General features: G+C 45.9%; 1 protein-coding gene across 1 annotated transcript in view; it reads left to right on the top strand.

Moving 5' to 3' along the window:
- The window catches only part of CCT4 (chaperonin containing TCP1 subunit 4), a gene marked incomplete in the record, with an annotated part of 539,719 nt that overhangs the window by 382,173 nt on the left and 131,481 nt on the right, over positions 1–26,065 (top strand). The window contains 1 exon segment of the mRNA XM_044061172.1: positions 4,048–4,282. Within this exon segment, the coding sequence (XP_043917107.1) occupies positions 4,048–4,282 (235 nt within the window).

Below are 26,065 nucleotides of genomic sequence, written 5' to 3'. Positions count from 1 at the left end.
CGGTAGCTTTTGTCGCTTCACAGTAAGATCTATAAGTTTCCAAATCCTTTTTCAAAGAATTTGGGTTCCGGCTATGTATGATGACATAACTGTAATATCCATATCGGTAACGGTAACTAGCTGATGGTATTTTGTTGGTATGTGTAATTTCCCATTGCGGTAATGGGTAAAAGCAGCAGCCAGTTATTTCGCATTTCATCTGAAATGTGAAGAACTTAATTTGGAAGGGCTATTGATTGGTAGCGCAGAAAGTGGAAATTGTGAAGGCTTTTGGTAGACATATTTACACATGATCTGTTTTGGAATCGTTTGTTTCCAAAACATCCCCAGTCCAAAATTTTGCAGAATCTTTAATAAAAGTGATAACGCGGGAATTAAATGTACCGTGAATAACTTGTAGGTTATTTTGCTTTTCATCCTTAGGGCTCTTATTGTCTGGTGGTGGAGTTGCACCAGAAATCTAATCTTCATATTCGATTGGAAATGAATATGCACGACTTTCAGGTGGTATGGAATCTCACCAAGCGCACGCAGCTTATGCAGATGCTTCTTTTAGAAATTATTCCTCAACACTTGCAGAAAATGCTGGCCTCCAAATCCTATCTTCAACTGTTACTGAATTCATAAGGAATAGACATGCCTGCAAGGAAGAAAACAGCCAAGGCATCAATGGTCAGAAAGGTTTGTTTTATGTATCAGTAAATGATTTGCGGCTGCACCTGTTAATCGCGAACAAAGCCAACTCTTTATTGAGAAATTAAGACATATCTACATTCTTTTTGAACTCGCTTTTATTGGTGATATTTTTTTGCAAGATTTTCCATTTTGCGTCTGAAGGTTTGCATCGTTATCAGTCTAGGTCCAGTTTGTGTTAAGTTTCATTACTTTAACTGAAATTTATTAATTTAGAAGTGCCACCATTAACAGAATACTTAATTCTGAAGATGCGGTCGTAGCGGGCCTTTTTTTCAACCATATATTAGAAAACTTAAAGGTAAACAGTATATCTGGATGTTAATCTTCATCTAATTCCTGACGGTGAGTTTGGTAGTTCCCAAGAAGCCTCTGAATTGACTCCTCTGCTATATCTTTCAAGTTCAAGGCTGTCCAAACCTCGGTGCTCAGGGTTCCACCCATAATGCTCGCTACAGAGATTGCCTCAGATCTCGCTTTATTTTGCCTAGACCACACACATGATGTTCATTTCATTCTCTAGCTTTGGCAGTTAAATTGTTTTTTTTTTCAATTCATTTCTTTGAATCCTCCTTTTCTTTTGTATTTTATATAGGTACTTCTACCCACTTCTCCGGCCCTAAGTAATTTCTGGTCTTACTATTACTGTTGGTAATTTGTCCGTTAAAGTTCTCCTTATATTTGGTACTGTTGCAGTATCTCTTAATAAATGCCATAGTTGGTATTATTTTCCTTTTCTTCCTTTTATTTAAATAAAAAAAAAATCTCTCGTCCCTTCCTTATCTCATTGCTGATAATGGCAAGACTGAAAAAGAATCTCCCCTAAAACCTTTCAAAGGGCACCTCAGTGATTCGAAGAGGTGTAGGAAATGTGAGGGTAAAATGCCCAATTCAGATGTAAGCACACTTTATTGCTTCTGTCTTCTAAGCAAGATTCACCTTTGTAAAAAAAAAATTGTGCGATGATCGCTTCTTCTAATCCCATATCCAAGCAAGACTGAAAGGAAGAACAAATTTATTTGCAAGGATCTTTTGAAATCTACTTTTGACGAGGCCATTTCTGGTTCCAAGGAGCAAAACTAGTGATACAGGAACTTTTTCCTCCTATGGTTTTTAAGAAAGGGTCATCGCTTGTTCAGAGGAAGCTTTGGAACATACTAAATAAATCTCAGCAAAATGTCCTTGTGCAATTCTCGAAGTTCTCACACAAGCACCATAGAACCTGTCTAATAATTCAACAAAATTGGCTTTGAAGCAGACAGTCAGCTCACATCAAGTACCAACAGTAGGTCAATCACCGGGTACCTAAGATGCTGGAGCTGCCTGTGCTCCCCAGAACTTCTTATCTCTGTCAGAACACTTTCAGAAATGGCCCTTTTGTGGAAGTGAGATCACTCTAGATCTCCTCCACCTGCATCGTGGAGGTCGACTTGAGTCTGTCGGAAGCTGATATTATGAGGCTAGGTGTGGATCCAGCTACTTGTGGTAAAAGGAGGATTACCTTCGGTTCTGAGTCATCACTGGGCCGAGACTGTACATTACGTGACTCCCTCAGACCCTCCTCCTCCAGCTCTATATTAGCCTTTGGAGCCTTCGATCCTGATACACTCTCGGGTCACTGACTCTGTTCCGATAGCTTTTTCATTTTCACTTGACAACCGGCCTTGAGTATCTCTGAGCCTTCAGCACTGGAACCCCCCAGGACCAGGACTCTGTGGTCGGTTCCAAGATGCCTCGGCACCTCGGCCCCTTCTGAGCCATCTACTCTCTCAGCCTTGGTCCCCGTAGTGTCGAATCTAGGCTCCTGGCCAGGGCCACTCTCCAGGTGCCGCGTGACCTCAAACCCAAAGTTGCTTTTCAGTTTTGGGCTCCCATTCCCAAGGGGAAACCCCGCCCCTGATTATGGAGACTGCATTGTCTGTTTGAATTCAGTCCTGCTTATCATCACTAAGTTGGGACATATTTCTTCCCTCAGCCTGAGCTACCATTGGTCTCACTCCCTGGACAGAGGGCACAAAAGTCCCAGGTGACTGTCACTTTAATGGTCTCTTCAGAAACTTCCCGGAGCATCCCCAATATCAATCCATGCTCCACCCCTGACTTATCACCAAAACTGATTGCTCAGCGGTTGTCTAAGATGCCCGACTCAATAGCGCCACTCCCCAGCAGCCGCGACTATGTACTATTCGGCACCAAAGAAGAAACACATTGGTCTAAGGGAATTCCTGTTGATGCCGTGGTGGTAGCAGCTGCCACCAAGAGGTGTAACTCATGGAAGAGTCCTACTATCCATTTAGTGCATTGGATAGATTTGGGAAGTGTGTTTATGCTTCAATGACCTTCTCTCCAAGGTTCTTGAATTATATGGCACATTTTGCCAGGTTGCAGTGAGAGTTGATAAAAGAACTTTCAAATACTTTCTCAGGAGCAGTGGCTGAAGAAATCCATGACAAAGTTTTCTCTCTGCTTGCACCCTAGTCGTAGTTCCAGTTTGTCCATGAGGCTCATAGCACATGTAACTGAAGGGACGACCAGGGTAGCGGGTTCAGGTATAGCTATTAGAAGGCACTCCTCGATGTGCTGGTGCAACTTTGCGGAGCCATTTAAAGCGCCATTCGTGAATGGTCCTTTTGACACATCTACCCTTTTTGGCCCAAAGGTTAAAGATACTCTAGCCAGAAGTGAGCAAGACTGTAAGACCCTGCCTGTCGTAGGCATATGTTTCTCCACCCCTCAGAGACCTTACTCAGGGAACCAAAGGAGTGGGAGGCTATATATATATATATATATATATATATATATATATATACACACACATATATATATACATTTGTGTGTATATATATGTGTGTATATATATATATATATATATATATATATATATATATATATATATACACACACACATATATATACATTTGTGTGTATATATATGTATATATAGAATATACACCTGCGGTTATGGTGCTGCGGTAGCGTTGTCGCCTCACAGTAAGACTATGTTTCCAAATTTTTTTCAAAAGAATTGGGTTCCGTTATGTATGATGACATAACTGTAATATCCATATCAACGTAACTAAATATGGTATTTTGTTGGTATGTGTACTTCTCCGCCAGGTAATGGGTGCAGTGCCAGTTATTGCATTATCTGAAATGAAGAACTTAATGGAAGGGGTTGTTGATTATAAGGAAAGTGGAAATTGTGAAGGCTTTTGGTGACATATTTAACATGATCTGTTTTGAATCGTTTGTTTCCAAAACATCCCCAGTCTAAATTTTTAATCTTTAATAAAAGTGATAACGTGAATTAAATGTACGTAATAACTTGTAGGTTATTTTGCTTTTCATCCTTAGGGCTCTTATTGCTGGTGGTGGAGCACCAGAAATCGAACTTGCTATTCGATTGAATGAATATGCACGCACTTTAGGTGGTATGGAATCTTACTGCGTACGAGCTTATGCAGATGCTTTAGAAATTATTCCCTCAACACTTGCAGAAAATGCTGGCCTAAATCCTATCTCAACTGTTACTGAATTAAGGAATAGACATGCCCAAGGTGAAAAAACAGCTGGCATCAATGTCAGAAAGGTTTGTTTTTATGTATCAGAATGATTTGCATGCACTACATAATCATAATTGAAGCAACTTTTGGCTGAGAAATTAAGACATATCTACATTCTTTTTGAACTCTTTTGTTGGTGATATTTTTTGCAAGATTTTCCATTTTATGTTCCGTTTACTGTTAATTTCAGTCTAGGTCCAGTTTGTGTTAAGCTTCATTACTTTAACTGAAATTCTATAATTTAGAAGTTAATTAACAGAATACTTAATTCTGAAGACGGTCGTAAGGCCTTTTTCAACTATATTAGAAAACTTAGAAGTAAATAGTATATCTGATGTTAATCTTCATCTAATTCCTGACGGTGAGTTTAGTTCTGAAGCCTCTGAATTGACTCTGCTATATCTTTCAGTTCGCGCTGTCCAAACTCTCGAGCCAGGCTCCACCCATAATGCTCCTCACAGAGATTGCCTCAGATCTCGTTTGCTGCTTCGCAGACCACACATGTTCATTTCATCTCTCTAGCTTTGGCAGTTAAATTGTTTTTTTTTTTCAATTATTTCTTTAACTCTTTCTTTTGTATTTTTATTAGTACTTCTACCCACTTCTCCGTCCTAAGTAATTTCTGTCTTACTATTACTGTTGGTAATTTGTCCGTTAAAGTTCTCCTTATATTTATACTGTTGCAGTATCTCTTAATACCATAGTTGGTATTATTTTCCTTTTCTTCCTTTATTTAAATAAAAAAAAAAAATCTTCTGTCCTTCCTTATCTCATTGCTGATAATGGCAGACCAAAAAGAATCTCCCTCAAAACCTTCAAAGGGCACCTCAGGATTCAAGAGGTGTAGGAAATGTGAGGGTAAAATGCCCAATTCAGATGGGCACACTTATTGTTTGTCTTGGCAAGATTCACCTGTAAAAAAATTGTGCGATTTATCGCTCTTTCTACTCCCATCCGTTGACTGAAAGGAAGAACAAATTTATTTTAAAAGGACTTTTGAAATCTACTTTTGACGAGGCCATTTCTGGTTCCAAGGAGAAAACTAGTGATACAGGAACTTTTTCCTCCCCATGGTTTTAAGAAAGGGTCATCGTTTGTTCAGAGTGCTTTGGAACATACTAAATAAATCTCAAAAATGTCCTCAGTACTGAAGTTCATTAGCACCATAGAACCTGTCTACACCAACAAAATTGGCTTTGAAGCAGACAGCCGCCTCCACATCGGTACCAACAGGTCAACCGGTACCTAAGATGCTGGAGCTGCCTGTGCTCCCCAGAACTTCTTATTCCCCTTCTGTGAACACTTTCAGAAATGGCCCTTTTGTGGAAGTGAGATCATCTAGATCTCCCTCCACGGCATCGGTGAGGTCGACTGAGTCTGTCGGAAGCTGATATTATGAGGCTAGTGGATCCAGCTACTTGTGGCAAGAGGATTACCTTCGGTTCTGAGTCAGTCCGGCGCCGAGACTGTACATACTGTGACTCCCTCGTACCCTCCTCCTCCAGCTCTATATTAGCCTTTGGAGCCTTCGATCCTGACACTTCGGCTTCGACTGACTCTGTTCCGATAGCTTTTTCATTTTCACTTCTGACAACCGTCTTGAGTATCTCTGAGCCTTCAGCACTGGAAACCCCCCAGGACCAGGACTCTGTGGTCGGTTCCAAGATGCTCGGTACCTTTTCGGTTCCTTCTGAGCCATCTACGTCTCTCAGTGCCTTGGTCCTTGTAGTGCCGACCCAGGCTCCTGGTCCAGGGCCACTCTCCTTGGTGCCGGGTGTGACCCCAGTTCCAAAGCAGTTTTTCAGTTTTGGGCTCCCATTCCTCTATGGGGGCACCTGCCTTCTGGATTATGGAGACTGCATTGTCTGTTTGGAATTCAGTCCTTGCCATCACTGTTGGGACATATTTCTTCCCCTCAGCCTGAGCTACCATTGGTCTCACTCCCTGGACAGAGGGCACAAAAGTCCCAGGTGACTGTCACTTTAATGGTCTCTTCAGAAACTTCCCCGGAGCATCCCCCAATGGAAGTCTCTCCAGGTCATCCCCTGGTAATGATCCCTTCAGGGACATCTTGGAAATCCTGAAGCATAGGGGGTGGCTGGTCGTCCACCCAGCCTTCCTTGGAGGAATCCGTATACCTGGAGGTGCTTCATGCCCAACCCTCCACTTTTTGGATTTCTCCACCCCGCTGACTGTCTTGCCAAACTGATTGCTCAGCGGTTGTGGAAGATGCCAGACTCAATAGAGCCACTCCCCAGGAGACCCGACTATGTACTATTCGGCACCAAAAGAAGAAACACATTGGTCTAAGGGAATTCCTGTTGATGCCGTGGTGGTAGCAGCTGCCACCAAGAGGTGTAACTCATGGAAGAGTCCTACTATCCATTTAGTGCATTGGATAGATTTGGGAAGTGTGTTTATGCTTCAATGACCTTCTCTCCAAGGTTCTTGAATTATATGGCACATTTTGCCAGGTTGCAGTGAGAGTTGATAAAAGAACTTTCAAATACTTTCTCAGGAGCAGTGGCTGAAGAAATCCATGACAAAGTTTTCTCTCTGCTTGCACCCTAGTCGTAGTTCCAGTTTGTCCATGAGGCTCATAGCACATGTAACTGAAGGGACGACCAGGGTAGCGGGTTCAGGTATAGCTATTAGAAGGCACTCCTCGATGTGCTGGTGCAACTTTGCGGAGCCATTTAAAGCGCCATTCGTGAATGGTCCTTTTGACACATCTACCCTTTTTGGCCCAAAGGTTAAAGATACTCTAGCCAGAAGTGAGCAAGACTGTAAGACCCTGCCTGTCGTAGGCATATGTTTCTCCACCCCTCAGAGACCTTACTCAGGGAACCAAAGGAGTGGGAGACGATGGTTTAGAAAATCCAAGGGGCATTTCCACAACTCACATGGTAAAGACTTCCCCCAGGGCAGAGGGGGGAGCAACAGAAGATTCCTCCCTAGGGGCAGAAATGGACAGCAGAATCAGCGGGTCCAGACAATCTTTCTCTGGCACTTGTATCAGCATCCCTGAAAGGATGCCTAATTGCCTTCCTGTGGAGGCAGTCGGGGGACTGTTATCCCTGCAACCTACCAGCCTGGCAGGCAATAACTTCGGACAAATGGGGGCAGGAAGTAATATTCAGAGCCTACCAGATTCCACTGTCCAACTCCCAAAGCCCAGAAACAACTCCCAGATAGTCCACCCAATCAAAGGGAATCAGCAGTCTTAGAAATTCAAAAACTGCTCAAGAGTCTTCCAAAAAGTCCCACCAGACCAAACTGGATCCGGGGTTTACTCAAGATTCTTTAGTGCCCAAAAAACAGAGGACTGGAGACCTATTTTGGATCTCAGTCAATTCAACAAGGCAGTTCAACAAACCATATTCCGGATGGTCGTGGTACAAGCCATACTTCCTTTTTTGGAAAAAGACAACTGGATATGCTCTATAGACCTCAAGAGCTGCTTATTACCATATAAAAAAATGGAAAAAATCTCCAGGTGGTGTCTGTGCTTCTGGCTAGAAGCCAGTCATTGCCAGTTCAGAGCACTGCCCTTTGGACTCAACACAGCCCCCAGGGTGTTTACCAAATTCATGGCAGTCGCTGCAGCTCACCTCAAACTGCAAGGTTAGAGTCTTTCCATACCTCTATGACTGGCTCCTCACTGCTACCACCAGGAGGAGTTTAAAACAGGCAAGAGATTACACTGTGAATGTTTGCACATCTCCAGGTGTTTCAGTAAATCTCAAAATCCAACTTGCAGCCTTTTTAGCAATTGGATTTCATAGCTGCTCATCTAAACACTGTCTCGGGAATAGCTTCTCTTCCTCCAGAGAGACTACAAAGTATCAGGGCCCTAGTCAGGCAAATTCTGCAAAGCAACAGAGTCCCAACAAGACTTTTCTTTCAAACCTTAGGTTCAGTGGCAGCTTCAATCACTTTAGTTCCTCTAGTGAGGTTTTGTATGCGAATACTACAGTGGCTATTAGTAACCCAATGGTTTCTGATTTGCCAACCAATGACTTACTTAGTTTTGATCACCAACCATTGCAAACAAAACCTCAAATGGTGGCTTCACTCTGACCAAGTTCTCTTGGGCGGACCATTCACCCTTCCCCAGCCCAAAGCCCTAGTGACCATGAATGCTTCCCAGATAGGGGGGGGGGGGCATTATCTGGGAAGGACAGTTCAAGGCACATGGTCCCAATTGGAGGCCAATTTGCACAACAACGTTCTAGAAATGAGGGCAGTGCCATTAGCGTTGCATGCATTCCAGGATACTCTCCCTTGAGGGACAGTTGCATTTCAGACGGACAACATGTCAGTAGTCTGGTACATCATCAAATAAGGGGGAACCAAATCTTACCCACTATGTGGAGGAGTCTCTCAGAGTTTGGCAATGGGTGATTTCTTCCAACCGCTTTCTGATAGCAACGCACATTCTGGGAAGTTCCAGTGTGATAGCGGACAAATTTAAGCAGGACAGTTCTTATGCCTCATGAGTGGTCTCTAAACCTTGTAATGGTGGACAGGATCTTTCGCTGTTGTGGCCAACCTTGCTTTGATCTATTTGCTTCTCCCCTGAACAAGTGCAGAAGTTATTTTGCCCTAATGCCTCCTCCAGGGGAGTCACCCAGAGATGTTCTCCACAGTTGGCCTCCCAGTCTGTTATATGCCCCCCCCCTTTCCTCTAATGTCACAATTCCTAAAGAAAGCCAAAAGGGCGAAGAATTCAGTAATCCTCATTGCCCCATTCTGGCCTCGACAAGTTTGGTTTCCCTTCCTTTGGCCTCATCTGTTACAGAAACTATGGATCCTGGACCCAGTTCCAGATCAATTAACACTCCCAGAGAGCATGGTTCACCCCAATCTTCGATACCTCAAGCTGACTGTATGGCTTCTCCAATTCCCATGATTGCCAGGCATCTTTCTTTCTTCCCCTGTCCAATGTATTATTGTACACCACAAACCTACTACCAGAAAACAAACTGTACCTGTGCAAATGGAAAAAATTTACCAAATGGACCTTGGGCTTGATCCCTTTGCTGCTCCTATCCAGGACGTCCTAGATTTCCTAAACACTCAGTCCGGTCCCTCGGCTTCTACGATAAAGATTCATCTAGCAGCAATTTTGAATTTTCATTTAGGTTGGAGTAATTCTTCAATAATGTCTCTCAAACTTTGTAAAGCCTTTTTGAAGGGGCTCTTCCTACTAAACTCCCTTTTAAAGAACCAGTTCCCACATGGGATCTAGCTGCTGTCCTTCAAGCTCTAACCAAGTCCACTTTTGAACAGTCAGTATCTTGTCATTTGAAGTACTTATCTTGGAAGACTGAATTTTTGGTAGCAATTACTTCTGCAAGAAGGGTTTCCGATTTGCAAGCTCCATCATGCAAATCACTCTACCTGATCTTTCATAAAGACAGAGTGGCACTGAGAACAAATCCTTACTTTCTACCCAAGGTAGTTTCTGAATCCAGTATTAATCAGTCGGTACAATTACCAACTTTTTTCCCTTATTTTTTCCAACAAGGGAGAATATGCACTTCATTTACTAGACTTGCATAGTTGCGTTTTTTTCTTCACAGAACAAAAGAATTTTGAAAATCAGATCAGTTATTTGTAGCCTTTTCACCCCTCCATATGGGTTAGTTACTAAGGTTACTTTAGCTAAATGGCTGAGACTGCATCACACTCATTTATCAATCTCGAGGGCTTCAACTCCCCAAAACAGTTCAAGCCCACTCAACAAGAGCTGTTGGGACAACAGCAGATTTCCTTCTATTCCCTTGTTGCAGTATTCTGCATGTTAGTTTACCCTTCCAGCCTCACATACGTACAGACAGTATCCAAAAGCTTTCAGTTCCTCTGCGGTGCGTGAGACATCTGACGTGGGCCATAAATGTGACAGCACACACCAGTCCTCAGAACTTTTCAGCTGCCGTTCGTATAACAGGTGTTTCTGCTGTCACTGACCTCTAATTAATTTTATCAAATAAATACCCCGTTGGGGACCTTTTCAGTCCTTCTAAAAATTTAGTATTGCTTGTTCATATCATCCAGAAAGGGTAAGTGTTAGTGTGGCCGCCAAATCCCTCATAAGGACGCCCACGATAATTGCCTTTTCTGTTTTGGATGGTCACATGACCATAAGGCCTGCCCGATTGGCCAGGCGTTTGTGCCTAAGACAATACGTAGTTGCTTACATGCGCTTAATCTTCAACTTGAAAACCAACAAAAAGCTTACGTTATGGATGGAGGGTGCCTCAGACGTCTCCGCAGAACTGCCAAAAAAAGAAGGCCAGGACCTTACGGCCTTTGTCTACTGCTGAGCTTCTGGCCGATCCTCAACCTGTGGCTGACATAGGCCTGGTTTCAGGATCTGGACCCGGATCTGCCACTTTGGTGGTCATGGGTACCTCTCAAGACACCGCACTATCCTTGGGCGAGAGCACGTCCACAGAGGCTATCCCGGTGCTGATCTCCGCCGGGGGAAAAAAGAGGAAGCGTATTTCTCTCTACAGAAAGTATGCCTGATTGGCAAGCTTTCAGTCAAAGCCTTTTCAGTGCCTTTTTGGCACTGAGGCCTACCACTGCTGTTACTGGTTCTACCGCTCTTCCTCTCTTGAACTCTAGGCCTCAGCCTACTGACACAGTTACTAGGGAAGAGGAAGTCCTTTTAGATTCCTCTGAGGAATCATTTTCTTATAACGCACAACTATCTTCCCCCTTGGGATACAGATCCCCAGAGGAAGAGTCAGTGGACCCTGACTCCCCAGTTGAAGATTTGACTTTTAGTGAGACAGTCAGCAGGATGAAGGATCACTTTAAATGGGAATCCTCAGAAATGTCTGCAGTACAAAAGAGGTTCTACGACCTCATTCAGATGGAAACCCCCAGCCCATCTGCTGTTCCTCCTATCCTGCTTGCTTTTTTAGATGTCTTTACTTCTGAATCTCTGAACCCTGACTCCAACATCCTGCCCCATGCAGACCATACAGGTTTTACAAGGTGCCTGACACTGCTAAGCATCTGCTTAAGTGCCCAACTGCTAATCCTGACACTATATAGTCTGTACGGACAAAGCTTCCAAACTCTTACCTATTACCACAATTCTCCTGGCTGACAAAGACAGCAAGACAATAGAAAGTTTGGGCAAAAATATGCATACTTTGGCTGCCTTGGCCTTCGATGCCCAAACTACCAGACCCACATGACCAAGTATACCTTGTCCCTCTTAGAATCTGCCACCAAACACCTGGCAGATATTCCAGATTCCCCTGCCAAAGCATCACTGTCCTCTGTCCCGGCTCTCTCCTCCCAGGTCACCAGACACTCAAGTGTAGTTATGATGCTACTGAATCCTTTGCCAGATCAGCAGCGTCAGCATCTGCCTTACGCAGATGCTCTTGGCTTTGCCTACAACCATGCCAGATGATTTAAGGGCAAAGCTTATTGATGTTCCTTTGGACAATGCTGCACTTTTTGGTTCTGAAGCAGCAGACCTTTTCTAGTCTCTGCAACCAAAAGGAAAAGAAATGCAGGACCTGAAACGTTTACTGGTTTTACCTCTCCCCAAGTTTCACAGAAACTATCCAGCCAAAACCCAGTTTATTAGGAAGCACTCCCACCCTGTTCCCTAAGGCCGTGTAAGCCCACAAGGAAACAACCCCCTCCAGCTAGAGCATTCCCTCCCTCTAGCCAGAGAAATCCCTTTCAGGACAGGGCAGGTAGCATCTGACTACCTGCTACCCTTGCCTCCTCCCCCTCCTTCTGTACCACTGTCTGCTCACTTCTGTCTCCCTGTTTGGACCCATCTCACCTCAGACAAGTGGGTCCTGTCCATATGTCTAAACGGTTACCTGATGTCCTGGATCTCCCCTCCAATACCTCAGAGACAGTTAGGGGACTGCAAAGGGAAGAGGATTCTATTCAAGGCTCTTCCTGGTCCACATGAAGGATGGACCCTAGAGACCCATTCTAGATCTGTCCTATCTTAACCTTTTCCTAAAGGTCCTTCAGAATGCTAACCCTGCCAGCCCTTTTCCTTCTCATTATCCCACAAGGATTCCTGGCTATATTAGATATAAAGGATGCTTACCTCCACATCCCAGTCAAACCCTCCCACAGGAAAATTCTTGGTGGGTTCTTCTCACTTGCAATTCTCTGCCTTGCCCTTTGGATTCTCCTCAGCACCAGAGTCTTCATCAAATGCTTGGCACCTGTGGTGGATTACTGCAGGACAAAGGGGATACAGATATTCCCCTACCTGGACGACATGCTGATCAAGGCTGCCATCCAAGAAACCCTCTAAGGGCACAATCCAGTTTGGGGTGACCAGTCTTCAGTCACTGGGATTTCAGATAAGCCAACCAAAATCCTCATCTTCAACCAACACAAGACATTGTATTCCTCGGGTGCAGGATCTTCTCAGATCTCATGGAGGCATACTTACCCCCACCAAAAGTGAGTTCCTTGACAGAACATCATCTCCTGGTCCTTCACTCCACAAAGTTGACTGCAAGGCAGTACCTCAAACTTCTGAGCTACATGGCAGCCCCAATGCCCATGCTTCCTTTAGCAAGATTGCACATGAGAAAGCTACAATGGTACTTTTGATCAATCTGGAAGCAACACAGCCAGCCTCTGGTGCACATTGTGCCCCTTCTATTCTGCCTAAAAAAGGAAATACTATGGTGGTTGGCTCAGGTAAATCACAACCCAGGCCTTCCTCTCCAACCACCTCAACCCACTCAGGTCATGCACACAGACACCTCAAACCTGAGGTGGGGAGCCACCCTCGGCCACCGACAGGTGCTGGGCCTGTGGTCAAATCACCTCATATCAAAGCACATCAATGCCAGAGAGATGAGGGTAGTCCTTCTAGCCCTTCAGGCATTTCTCCCTTTCTTACAACAGGGGCCACTTCTGATATACACAAACACCACTGTACTCTGGTATATCAGCAAGCAGGGAGTGACCAAGTCCTACCTGCTCTGCAGACTAGCCCTTTTGATTTGGAAATTGGCCACCTCACAGGGAATCACCCTTCAGGCGACCTACATCCCATCTCTCCACAACAAACAGGCAGATTTGAGCAGAACCAGCACAAGCAACCACGAATGGATGCTTCAGAGAGATGCCTTCCTGGATATGGTCCATAGGTGGGGTATACCTCAGATAGACCTGTTTGCCTCCACCATCAACAGGCAACTTCCTGGCTTTTGCACCAGGACACCAGAAACCCAAGCACTGGCAACAGATGCCTTCTCAATTTCCTGGAAAGGGAAATATTTGTGTGCATTCCTCCTCTAGCGTCTCATTTAGAAGGTCCTCCAAAAAATTTAGCAGTACAATCCAAAAATCTTGCTGGTAACTCCCTACTGGCCCAGAATGTACTGGTTCCCCTTTCCTACACTTGTCCAAGGGCAATCACCACAAGTTACCCCCCCCCAGAGTGGACCTTCTTGCACAGCACAAGGCGTCATTAATCCATCCACAGTGGCAGCTTCTGCACCTAACCCTGTTGCTGATAGGATTCTGATCCCATTCAGGCACCTTTACAATGAGGATATGCTCAGTGTCCTGCAGGAGTCCAGGAAACCAACAGTAATAGACGGATGGAGGAGCGGGTAGAAGTACTAATAAAGATAGAAAAGAAAATGTTGAAGAAGAAATTGAAAACACAGTTTAACTGCCAATGTTCGAGAGATGGAATGAACATGTGTGGTCTGCGAAACAGCAAACGAGATCTGAGGTAATCTCTGTGAGGAGCATTATGGGTAGAGCCTGGCTTGAGAGTTTGGAGAGCGTGAGCTGAAGGATATGGCCGAGTCAGTTCCGAGGGTTCAGAACCGAACCCACTGTCAAAGATTGAAGATGAACAACACCGATGGAATGTTTATGGTAAGACATAACTTCTTTTTTTTTATTATTATGTTTACTGAGAGTAACTCTTAAAAGTATATTCTTGTAACTTAATTCTCTTCCAACATTTACCCCACCCTTATATCTGTACCGCATTCCTCCTCACATCTCCTGAACAGCCCACGGAGGAGATTCCTCGGAAGAGGACGTATAAGAGGAGGCACATAAATTTGCCCATGGAGGTTCGCATGGAAGACACTGATTTTGATGAGGGAGAAGGATCCTCCAGATGGCCACCTGATGTCTCCTTTGGGATATTACCTTAAACACTTCAAACAGATGGGTACTTGGTCTTCCCAGTCTCCTTCACCTAGAGGCTTTTGGTTCTGGACCAGCTACGTCTTAGGTGAACTGATTGACTCCAGTTTCCCACTGGACTTGGAATGAATTGGATACTGTTGAACCTGTCCCTAAACACCCAGACAAATTTCTGGTCCCTCCTGCGATATATCCACTGGAACAATGGAGTTCCTGTTGATGCTGTAGTGGTGGCAGCAACCACCAAGGAGGAGCTAGTTGAGCAAAGCTCCCCTGTCCATCCACCAAACAGGAAATCAAGAGCACTGGACGGATTTGGAAAGTGAGTGTACGCGTCAGCTGCTTGTTTTGCTGAAGTCATTAAAATACTTGGCACATTTCCTTTGTCAATTTTTTCTGTAGCCCAGTGAAGTATCATACTCTGAGTCCATGTCTGCGGAAGATTTCAAAAAGACTCCTTTCAACTGGCCACTTTGCTGACCATTTCTAATGCATTGATGAGGCTGTTCTCCCATGCAGCAAAAGAAGCCTCACAAGCAGTCTGTTCAGGCATAGCCAGGAGGAGACATGCTTTGATACGGCTATGCGGTTATGCAGAGCCCTTCAAGATGTCCTTTGTCAATGCCTCCTTTTGCACTTTCTTTGGGCCATCAGATGCTTACCCTCAGCGAACAAGAAGGAAAGACTGTGCTGTAAGAATAAAGTTTTCTACTCTTCAACCTAGAAACCTAGTATGTTCTTCGTCTCACATTGCTGCAGTCATAACCTGTGGGTAGTCCGCTGTCCTCGGTCGGCCCGAATACCAAAGTGTTAGGCTGGCGTCGGTCATAGTCGCTCAGATCTGACGTCAGTACGCAGTGGTACTAAAGCGCATGACCGACGCCATATCCTCAGTCTTTCTTGCCGTATGGTCCGAAGCAGAAGCAGCGTTTGCAAGTGCCGTTCGGCGTCCTGAAATTTTCGTATTCTGAGTTTGACCGAAGACCAAGTTGGGCTAAGTACCCCGTTGGGGAATATTTTTGTCTTTTCTTGCCTCGGTTAAATCCGGATGTCAGAAAAAGTTAATTGTATTTCTTGTGGGAAACAGATACCTCATAGGGACTACCACTCTCTCTGTATTCCTTGCTTGGGGCCTGAGCACGACGTAGTCGGGTGTCGCTTTTGCGCTAGATTTAATAAGCGCACCATTAAACGCAGGTTAGATTGTGCTAGACTTGTTTTTGGTAAGCGGTGCAACTACAACATGCCGTCGGATCCTCCGACGCCCGCTACCACTAAGAAGTGAAAAGATAAATCGTTAAAGTCTAAGCAGGATGAGTCGTCCGTTGCGGACGCCAGTTCTTTGGAAACTACGGTGGAATCAGTGGATCCAGCCGAGGTTTCAGCTGAGTCTCAGGGGGAGCCTTTAATATTACAGGAATTGGCCTCTCAGGAGTCAGGTCAGGCCGAGGGGGCCTCTCTAGTTTCTGTAGTTCCTTCTTTACATAAGGTTGTTAGGCCTTCTACTTCTGTCACTAAAGCGCCTTCTAAAGCTAGGCCTGGTCTTTCTGGCACAGGCGTCAGCCCTAGTTCTGCAGGTTCTGTTCCTAGAAAACATATGCTAAAAATGGCAGAGGATTTGATTACTTTAATCAGAGGTTCTATGCCCCCTCCAGATAAGAGACCTAGGGTGGAGACAGAGGTGGAGGGTTTGGAGCATTCCTCAGATTACTCTGAGTCTTCAGCTGAGGACATTCAGGATTTTCCTCCCTATTCTGATTCGGATGCAGAGGACTCCTGTCCTTCTGCTTCTCCTCCAGAGGATTTTTCTTTTAATGAAACCCTGCATTCCATGAGGGAGCATTTTAAGTGGGAAGGTCAGGATTTCTCCGATTCTCGTAAGAGGCTTAGGGAATTTTTGTTTTTACCACAGCATAGGCCCTTGGCCATTCCCCCTGTTTTGGATGTTCAGGATGTTTTTTCTGAGGCTTCCCTTAATCCTGATTCTTAACCTCCGGCCCCTGTCAAGCCAGACAGATACTACAGAGTTCCAGAGGCTCATAAATATTTATATAAGAGTCCTAGAGCTGACCCAGAAACTATTAGCCAGGGACATAAGGGTGTCAGGGCTTCTGTAGTAAAGAATCCAGTTCCTCTGGATAAAGATTCTAGAGCTTTGGATAGGTGGGGTAAAAAAGTGTATACCTCCTCCACACTAGCTATGAGGGCTTTGAATTGCCAGATGTTATGTGATCCTATCTCGCCTACATTCTGAATGATGGGTTCGGAGCCGATCCCTCGGCTCCGACTCGGCACGCTTATGCCAAAGAGCGAAGTCTCTTACTGGCTGAGCTTACCATATCCCAGGATGCACCACTACCAGTCCCCCAGATCTCGTTTGCCGCTAACAAGTGAAGACGTGGTCTCGAGCTGGCTGAGTTAAGTAGTGATTATTTCACTAGTTTTTCTGTCAGGATTTTCTTCATTCTCTACAAAAAGCTGTTTTAACAGCTATTCTTGTGTTTTGAGTGTGTTTGACAAAATTCACTTGGTGAATTCTTGTGTTGTGAGTGTGGACTAGGAGTACCTCTTGTCTGGAAAGGCCTTTCCCGGTCTTTTTATTTGTAGGTGACTTCGGTTCTGTTTCAAATCATTTATATTTCTCTTCTTTAAAGAAGAACTAACAATTATTACATTTACAGAGTTTGTGCTGTGTTTGACTAACTCAGAGTATTGCGAGTGATAACTGTAAGCCTATTCTAGGTGTGTCATCAGTGTTCTTTACAGTTACTTTCTGAAAATTTCTATAATGTCTCAAAATCCTAGGCCTTCGGGCTTCAAGAAATGTGTAAAATGTAGCTTCAAAATGTCCATCACGGACGATCACTCGCTATGTGTGTATTGCTTAGGGGCAAAGCATTTACATGAATCATGTAGTGTATGTCACGCTTTTTCCTCAAGGGTCCTCCAGGAGAGGAAAAATAAATTAATTCTTAAGGGATTAATTAAACCTTCTTTCGAAGAAGCTTTGGCATCCTCTCCTTCTCCGCCAAAGAAAGGCCGGCTCCGACCAGTCCGTCGGATCCGATCGCTAAGAAACAAAGGCAGGCCTCTCCTTGCTCCAAGGACTTCGAGCCGAGGTCGAACGGTCTGCCTCGATGCCACCAGTATAGACTCCTCTGGCTTCGGAGCCGATAGCTGGGGCATCGAGGCGGGTCATCTTCGCCGGCTCCACTGCTCTCGGAGCCGACAAAGGTTGCCGCTCAGACACTTCCTCCTCGGCGCCAAGTCCACCTCGGCACCGATGGAATCTGGTGTGTATTCCTCGGCGCCGATACTCATCGAGTCGCCGAGCCGGTCCCCTAGCCCTTTGGGGCCGTTGGAGAGGCCTCTCGACCCGTTCTGTTTCCTCTCTGTCTTCGAGGATGTCAGATTCTGATATAGACAGGGTGCTCCAAAGACTGTTCCAGTCCCCAGTCTTCCAAAAATTTGTTTCGGTTCCGACCCAGTTGGCTTCGGAGCCGATGACCTTGGCCCACCCCATTGCCATTCCTCCTCCGACTGCTTCGGCTCCGTCGGAGCAGGTGCTGTTGGAGCCGATGGAGATCTCAGGGTCGGCTCCGACCCTTACTCCAACCCGGGCCTTCGGGTCCGAGTTTGGTACGCGGACGTCTTCGGCTGGACCCGGGGGTGATGTTTCGGGACCTATGCTGGTTCCAAGCCTCCCCTCGGTGCTTCGCTGGGTCTTCCGTCGACTATCACGGCTCGGGACCGGACACTCCCAGGATTCTGGGAGTCCGGCTTTCAGAGCCATGAGGAGTGCCTTGGCCAAGTCCTTCGCCATCTCCCGGCTTTACCGCACCTTCCCTAGGCGTGGAGACTGGGTCTTTGGCAGTTCCCTGTCCGTAGTCAGCGGAGCCCCCGGGCCTGAGGTTACCCCAGTGGGGTTCCCTCCTCCTGAGGGTTCTTCTGAGCTGTCTTGGAGGAACCTCCAAGGAAGAGATCGTGCAAGAGGAAGCACGTGGACTCCCCGAGTCTATTACTTCAGACACTGATCTGGATGATGCAGAGGGTCCCCGGTCGTCCTCGGATGATGTCTCCTTTGTAGACATCTTAGAGATCCTCAAACAACGAGGCGGCTGGATATCCAAACCCCCCTCTACTGACGAGTCAGTGCTCCTCAAGGCCTTTGGGGCTCAGCCCTCCGCCTCTTGGGTGTCTCCGCCCTTCGACGAGCTTCTGGATTTAGTTTGTCGAAGGGCGTGGGAACACCCAGATACCGTGGAACCAGTCCCTTCTCGTCCAAATAAATTTTTGTCTGCTCCCCCTGAGAAGGAGTTCCTTACTAAAGGCGTGGCTGTAGATGCCATGGTGGTGGCATCTGCTACACAACAGGACGTGGCAGAGGCTTCAACGTCCGTCCATCCTCCTAATAAGGAGTCTAGGAGTATGGACAGGTACGGAAGCGCACCCTGACTTCAGCGGCCTTTACGTTAAGGTCTCTGAATTATTTGGCACATTTTACCAGGCTTCAGAGGGATCTGGTCAAGGAGTTGTCAGATTCCCTCTCGGTAACCTACCTGAGCAGCTGGCCCAGTCGGTTAGCTCTCAGTTGGCTATCCTTACGTCAATTTCTAACTCGTCCATGAGGCTCATTTCCTATGCGGCAAGGGGGTAGAGCGGCAGGCACAGGCGTGGCTCTACGGAGACAAGCCTGGCTCCGCTTGTGTCAGTTTTGAGGAGGCCTTCAAGTCTTCCTTCGACGCTCCCTTTGATGGGTCCTCTTTGTTTGGACCCAAGGTTAAAGACACCCTTACCCGCTGTGAGCAAGAGGGAAAAACTTTATCTGCCGTAGGTGCCCGTTATTCCACTCCCTTTCGGCCTTACCCCAAGGCTAAAGGAGGGGGGGGGAAATGTGGTTCCGCAAATCTCGAAAGTTTTTCTCTCAACAGCAGGAAGATTCCCCTTCCAGAGGCAGAGGACGGGGAAATTTTTCAGGGAGACGCCGTCCCAGAGGCGGCAGAGGGCCCCGCAATTCTGGAGACCGCGAGTCCTTTCGTGGCTCTTCAGCCTCCCACACGTCATGAGGGATTGCCCGGCTGTGCTGCTCCGGAGCCAGTCGGGTGTCGCATAGCCAAGCACCTAAAAGCCTGGGAGTCTATCACTCAGGACAGATGGGTGCTTCGGATCATTGCCGGAGGTTACACCATCCCATTCACATACTCGCCCCCACCGTCCAAAAGAATCCCGGACCCACCACCCAGTCAAAGGGAAATGGCAGCCGCAGAAGCTTTAAAGCTGCTAGCAAAGGAGTCATCCAACCGGTCCCCACAGACCAGATCGGATCAGGAAATTACTCCAGGTTCTTTTTAGTGCCAAAAAAGACAGGGGACTTGAGACCAATATTGGATCTCAGCAGACTGAACCAATCCGTCACGAAATCCAAATTCCGAATGGTCACGTTGCAATCCATTCTACCACTGTTGGAGAAGAATGTTTGGATGTGCTCCTTAGACCTCAAGGACGCCTATTATCACATACCGATACATCAGGCGTCCAGGAAGTATCTGCGCTTCAGCCTGGGAGTCAGTCATTACCAATTTTGCTCTGCCCTTTGGCCTCACCACAGCCCCCAGGGTGTTCACCAAGTGTTTGGCAGTAGTGACGGCTCACCTGAGAAGTCTTGGATTCCAAGTGTTTCCCTATCTGGACGACTGGCTCCTGACTGCAACCACCAGGCATCTTCTAATGGACAACCTCAAAGCCACCATCTCCTGGGTGTTACCCTGGGGATTACATTCAATTGGTCAAAGTCTGTCTTGCTGCCCTCTCAACATAAGGTTCATAGGAGCAGAGATAGACTCAAGATTGATGCGTCTTTCTTCCTGCCGAAAGGATCCAAACTTTACAGGGCCAAGTTCAAGCTCTAATCTCGAGATCCAAAGCCCCAGCCAGGATGGTTCTACAAGTTCTAGGCTCAATGTCTGCCACGGTTCTTTTAGTCCCTCTGGCAAGATTGCACATGAGGATTCTTCAGTGGCTATTGTCAACGCAATGGTCCTTTCAGGATCTTCCCTCAATCATCACATCATGATTACGGATATATGCAAAAGGGACCTTCGCTGGTGGCTTCAGACATCCAATTTGGATCAAGGAAACCCCTTTGTTCTTCCCTCTCCAGTGGTTACCCTGACGACAGATGCCTCCCAGATAGGGTGGGGGCATTGTCTGGGCAGGCTAGTTCAGGGCTCCTGGCTTCCAGACGAAGCTCTTCTCCACATCAATGTGTTGGAGATGAGGGCTGTACTTCTATCCCTACAAGCCTTACACAAGTTTCTTCCTCAGGGCATCATCGCCATCCACACAGACAACATGTCGGTGGTTTGGTATCTGAACAAACAAGGAGGGACCAGATCATACCCCTTTGCAGAGAGGCCATGAGAGTGTGGGAATGGGCTGTAGCTACCAACCGCTTCTTGGTAGCGACCCACATCCCGAAAGTCAAATATATTGGCAGACAAATTGAGCAGGACAATTCTCTCTCCTCACGAGTGGTCTCTGAACCACACAGTAGCAGCTCAGGTTTTCAGGAGATGGGGACGCGTGCTGCGACCTATTTGCAACTCCATTAAACACCAAGTGCCAAAGGTTCTTCTCCTTGATCCCACATCAGGGAGTACCAGCCATGGATGCTCTAGCACAACCTTGGCCAACAGGGCTACTTTATGCCTTTCCTCCAATTCCGCTTCTTCCCAGAGTTATTCAAACAGCCTCTCAACTGGGGTCTTCAATGATTCTGATTGCCCCGTACTGGCCTCGTCAGGTATGGTTTCCCTACCTGAAGAAGCATGCAGTGGACGATCCGTGGACTTTAGACCTGATTCCGGACTTGCTAATCCATCAGGCGGGACTTAGACATCAGTCCCTTCAATCTTTGAAATTGACAGCTTGGCTCCTCCACTTCCGACTTTAGTTAGAAGGCACACTCTAGACCCGGAAGTTGTTCACATTTTATCTTCGGCCCATAAACCCACCACTAACAAATTGTACCTTAGTAAGTGGAAGAGGTTTGCTATCTGGGCTCAACTCAAGGGCTTAGACCCTATCACTGCTCCTGTCCCAGAGGTCTTAAAATTTTTAACATCCTTGTTTAATCAGGGATCTTCTGTCTCAACTATTAAAGTCCAACTAGCGGCTATCTCTAAATTCCACGAATCCATGGATCCTCCTTTGATGAGCAGCAGACTATGCAAAACTTTCATTAAAGGTGCGAGCCTATTAAGACCACCAATTTTTCATCCTGCACCTCCGTGGGATCTTGATTTGGTGCTTGCATTAACATCTCCCCTTCGAACCGGCTGCTACATGCGAGTTAAAATATCTGTCTTGGAAAACTGCCTTCTTAGTTGCAATTACTTGCAAGAAGAGTTTCAGAGCTTCAAGCCCTGTCTATTAAGCCACCGTACTTGATTTTCCACAAGGATAGAGTATCACTTAGGCCTAATCCATCCTTTGTCCCAAAGGTCTGTTCTAGTTTCTGCCTCCAACAATCTCTAGAGCTACCGGTTTTCTTCCCAAAATTCTCCAATGAAGCAGAATACACTCTTCATAAATTGGATGTTCACAGGCAGTTACGCTTCTATTTAGACAGGACTCAGCAACTTCGTAAGTCAGACCAGTTGTTTGTGTCCTTCTCAGATAATAAACTGGGCCAAACCATCACAAAAGCTACTATCTCAAAATGGATCAGAGATTGCATAACTCAGACTTATTCTTCTTCGAATAAGCAACTTACAACATCTATCAAGGCTCATTCTACCAGAGCTATGGCTACTTCTATAGCTTTTCATTCCAAGCTCGCTATATCGGAAATCTGTGCTGTGGCTACTTGGTCCAATCCGCACACTTTCATTTCACACTACAAATTGGATGTGGCATCTAGAGGCCGAGCTTCATTTGGTTCCACGGTACTCAGGAGTGTTTTCCAGTGAGCCACCCAGGATTCAGGTGCTAGGGACGCTGTCCCATCATTCAGAATGTAGGCGAGATAGGATCACATAACATCTTTTAGTTATGTACTCACCATAACTTCAGATGTTTGGGATCCATCTTGCCTACATTCCTAATACCCACCCTCCTTCCCCCTGCCTTGGAGATCAGAAGAGATTGAACGGTTTTGAGTTCTACTGTTTTATCTTGTTTCATCTGACGATGTTATATAAGCAGGGTGTGCATGTGTGCATGTATGCGGACAAACTAGATCTGGGGGACTGGTAGTGGTGCATCCTGGGATATGGTAAGCTCAGCCAGTAAGAGACTTCGCTCTTTGGCATAAGCGTGCCGAGTCGGAGCCGAGGGATCGGCTCCGAACCCATCATTCAGAATGTAGGCGAGATGGATCCCAAACATCTGAAGTTATGGTGAGTACATAACTAAAAGTTTCATATGCTGAAGTACCAGAATTTTCTGTTAAGTCAGTTGAAATCTAAGGTAGATGCTTTAGCTGAGGGTATAGAGTGTAAGGAATTGCAGGATTTAGTTCATGCCTCTGATCAGGTAGGTAAGCATTCCTTGCAGTGTGGCTTTGATGCTCTTCAGGCTTCTTCCAGGGTGGCGGCCACTGGTTCAGTTATTCGTAGGCACGCCTGGCTTAAGGATTGGAATTTGTCAGAGCATGTTAAAGCTCGAATTTTGGATGCTCCCCTCCAATCTGAAGTTCTTTTTGGTTCTCCTGTGGAGTCAGTTTTGAAGAAAATGGAAGACAAAGCGAAGTCCATGCAGACAATTAAGGAATTTTTACAAGTGCAGCCCCCTAAGTTTAGCAGAAATTGGCCTGCAAAAGGATGGGCATATCCTTCTTCCGATTACCAGTCTAAGGGCAGATCTAGACGTGGTAGGGGCAGAGCTCATGCTCAGGGTTCTTTCAGACCTAGGACGTGGAGTTCTCCTGCACAATCTTCTGGTGAGGGCAGGGGTCAGCCTTTATGTAAACAGACCCAATGACCTGTATCTCCAGCTGCCAGATTCCTCCTGTCTGGCAGCTCCTCTAGGAGGAAAGTTGGCACTCTTCAAGCAAAATTGGCTTTTGGTCACCCCAGGACAAATGGGTGTTGGACATTATAGATCGAGGCTACAAGTTTTACTTTCACACCTTGCCTCCTTTCAAAGGCATGCCGGACGTACCTCCTCAGCAAAAGCTGGAGGCTCACAAACAGATTTCTTTACTTTTAAAAATGGGGGCTATTCAGGTGGTACCTCCGTCAGAAGTAGGCCTAGGATTTTATTCTCGCCTGTTCCTTGTGCCAAAGAAGGGGAACACTTGGAGGCCAATTCTGGATTTGTCTATTCTCAACACATACCTAGACATCCCAAAATTCAAGATGCTAACTTTACAGCAACTTCTGCCTCTGCTAGGCAAAGATCACTGGATGGTAACTCTGGATCTCAGAGGCTTATCTTCACATTCCTATCAGGCCCAGGTGCAGGAGGTTCCTGCGTTTTCGGGCTGGTACTTTTCATTATCAGTTCTCTGCATTGCCCTTTGGCTTATCTACTGCCAGGGTGTTCACAAAGGTCCTGGCTCCTGTGATAGCCTTCTTAAGACTAAGAGGAATACAAATTTATCCTTATTTGGACGATTGCCTGATTCTTGCTCAAGACAAAGTCACGTTACTTCAGCATCTACAGTATGTAATGGCAGTGTTAAGGTGCCTAGGGTATTCTATGAACGAAACAAAGTCCAGTCTAGTACCCTCTCAGGACATGTGCTTTCTGGGTGTGAGACTGAATACAGCCTCTCAGATGGCTTTTCTGACCCCGGACAAACAAAGAAATCTTCCGCTATACTTTCAGAGATTATCCCTACTGTCCAGGCTGACTGCAAGGACAGTCCTTCAAGCCTTGGGGTTCATGGCATCTTGTATTCTGGTACTTCCCAATGCCAAACTACATATGAGGAAGCTACAATGGTATCTCAAAAGTGTATGGACTCAACACTGCCACGATTTGGACACGGTCATTCAGATAATACCTTGCATCCAAAGGGAATTTTTGTGGTGGGCTCAGGAATGTCACCTAAACAAGGGACTCTCTGTGACCCGACCAGAGGCGAGTCAGATCCTAACGACAGATGCCTCGGACATGGCTTGGGGAGCACATTTCAATGGGAGATGGGTTCAAGACACGTGGCCTCCCAGACTACAGCATTTGCATATCAACATGAAGGAGATGTTAGCAGTACAATTTGCTCTGATGGCTTTCAAGGATCTACTTCAACCGGGACAGGTGTTGATTCAAACAGACAACACAACAGTCATGTGGTACATCAACAAGCAGGGGAACCCATTCTACCCTCTTTGCAGACAAGCTATGGTTTTGTGGGAGACTGCTCTGAGTTTGCACCTCACTCTTCAAGCAAGGTTTCTGCCAGGAGCACAGAACTCCTTAGCAGATGTTTTGAGCAGGCAACTAGTGGATCCCCACGAGTGGAAATTGGATCCCCATGTATTTCAACAGTTGACAGTGGCTTGGGGAACTCCAGACATAAATCTGTTTGCATACCCACAAAATTTCCAACTGCCAAAATTTTGCACAAAGATGTTTCACCCAGAAGCTTGGAAAGTGGATGCTCTATCTTTCAGTTGGAACAACCTTCACGTCTATGCCTTTCCTCCTCTGCCTCTCCTTCCCAAGGTGCTCTTGAAGGTCAGACAGGACAAGCCTTGCATGATCCTTATAGCTCCAGATTGGCCACGTCAGCACTGGTACCCTTTGCTGAGGAGTTTAGTTCGGGAGCCTCCTTGGCCTTTGCCACCAATTCCACACCTTTTGTCTCAGGCAAGCAATCATTTCCTCAGTGTCAGGATACAGTCCCTGCATCTGACAGCCTGGCATATTCTGTTTTAGACCCTGGGGGGTCGCAGCTTCCTCAGCAAGTTTTAAATGTCATTTTGGAAGCCAGGCGGCCTAGTACAAGAAAAGTTTATGCTGATAAATGGAGGAGATTTTTTCTTTGGAGCACAGCAAAGAGCTTTGATGTTTCACAGCCTAATTTGAGTGTTACACTACAGTACCTTACAGAATTATTAGACAAGGGTTTGTCTTTCTCCTCCGTGAAAGTTCATGCTGCAGCCATTTCTGCTCACTATGACTGTGACCCACCATTATTTTCTCATCCTTTGTTTAAGCAATTTCTTAGAGGGGCAAAGAATATAAGACCCCCGTAGAGCTCCTACTCCTTCCTGGGATCTCAATTTTGTGTTGGAAAAGTTGACTTTACCTCCTTTTGAACCTGCTGCTACAGCTGAGTTGAAGTTTTTGTCTTGGAAGACTGCTTTTTTGTTGGCCATTACATCTGCTAGGAGGGTATCTGAATTACAGGCTCTAATGGCAGTTGAACCCTTCCTAATATTTCATAAGGATAGGGTATCCTTACGTACTAACCCTACTTTTATGCCTAAAGTTGTTTTTGATGTGGCCTTGAACCAATCTATTCATTTGCCTACTTTTTATGCTGATCCCCAAAATAAAGGGGGAAAAATTTTGCACACTTTGGATATTCACAGGCAGTTGCGTTATTATTTGAGCAGAACTAAAGGGTTCAGGCAGTCTCAACAGTTATTCATTTCTTTTGCCTTGGGTTCACAAGG

Source organism: Protopterus annectens, chromosome 1.part0 (assembly GCF_019279795.1).
Source record: "Protopterus annectens isolate FY-2018-M chromosome 1.part0, PAN1.0, whole genome shotgun sequence".
NCBI lineage: Eukaryota > Metazoa > Chordata > Ceratodontiformes > Protopteridae > Protopterus > Protopterus annectens.
The sequence above is the reverse complement of the archived record's forward strand: the minus strand, read 5'-3'. Positions and strand labels throughout refer to the sequence as shown.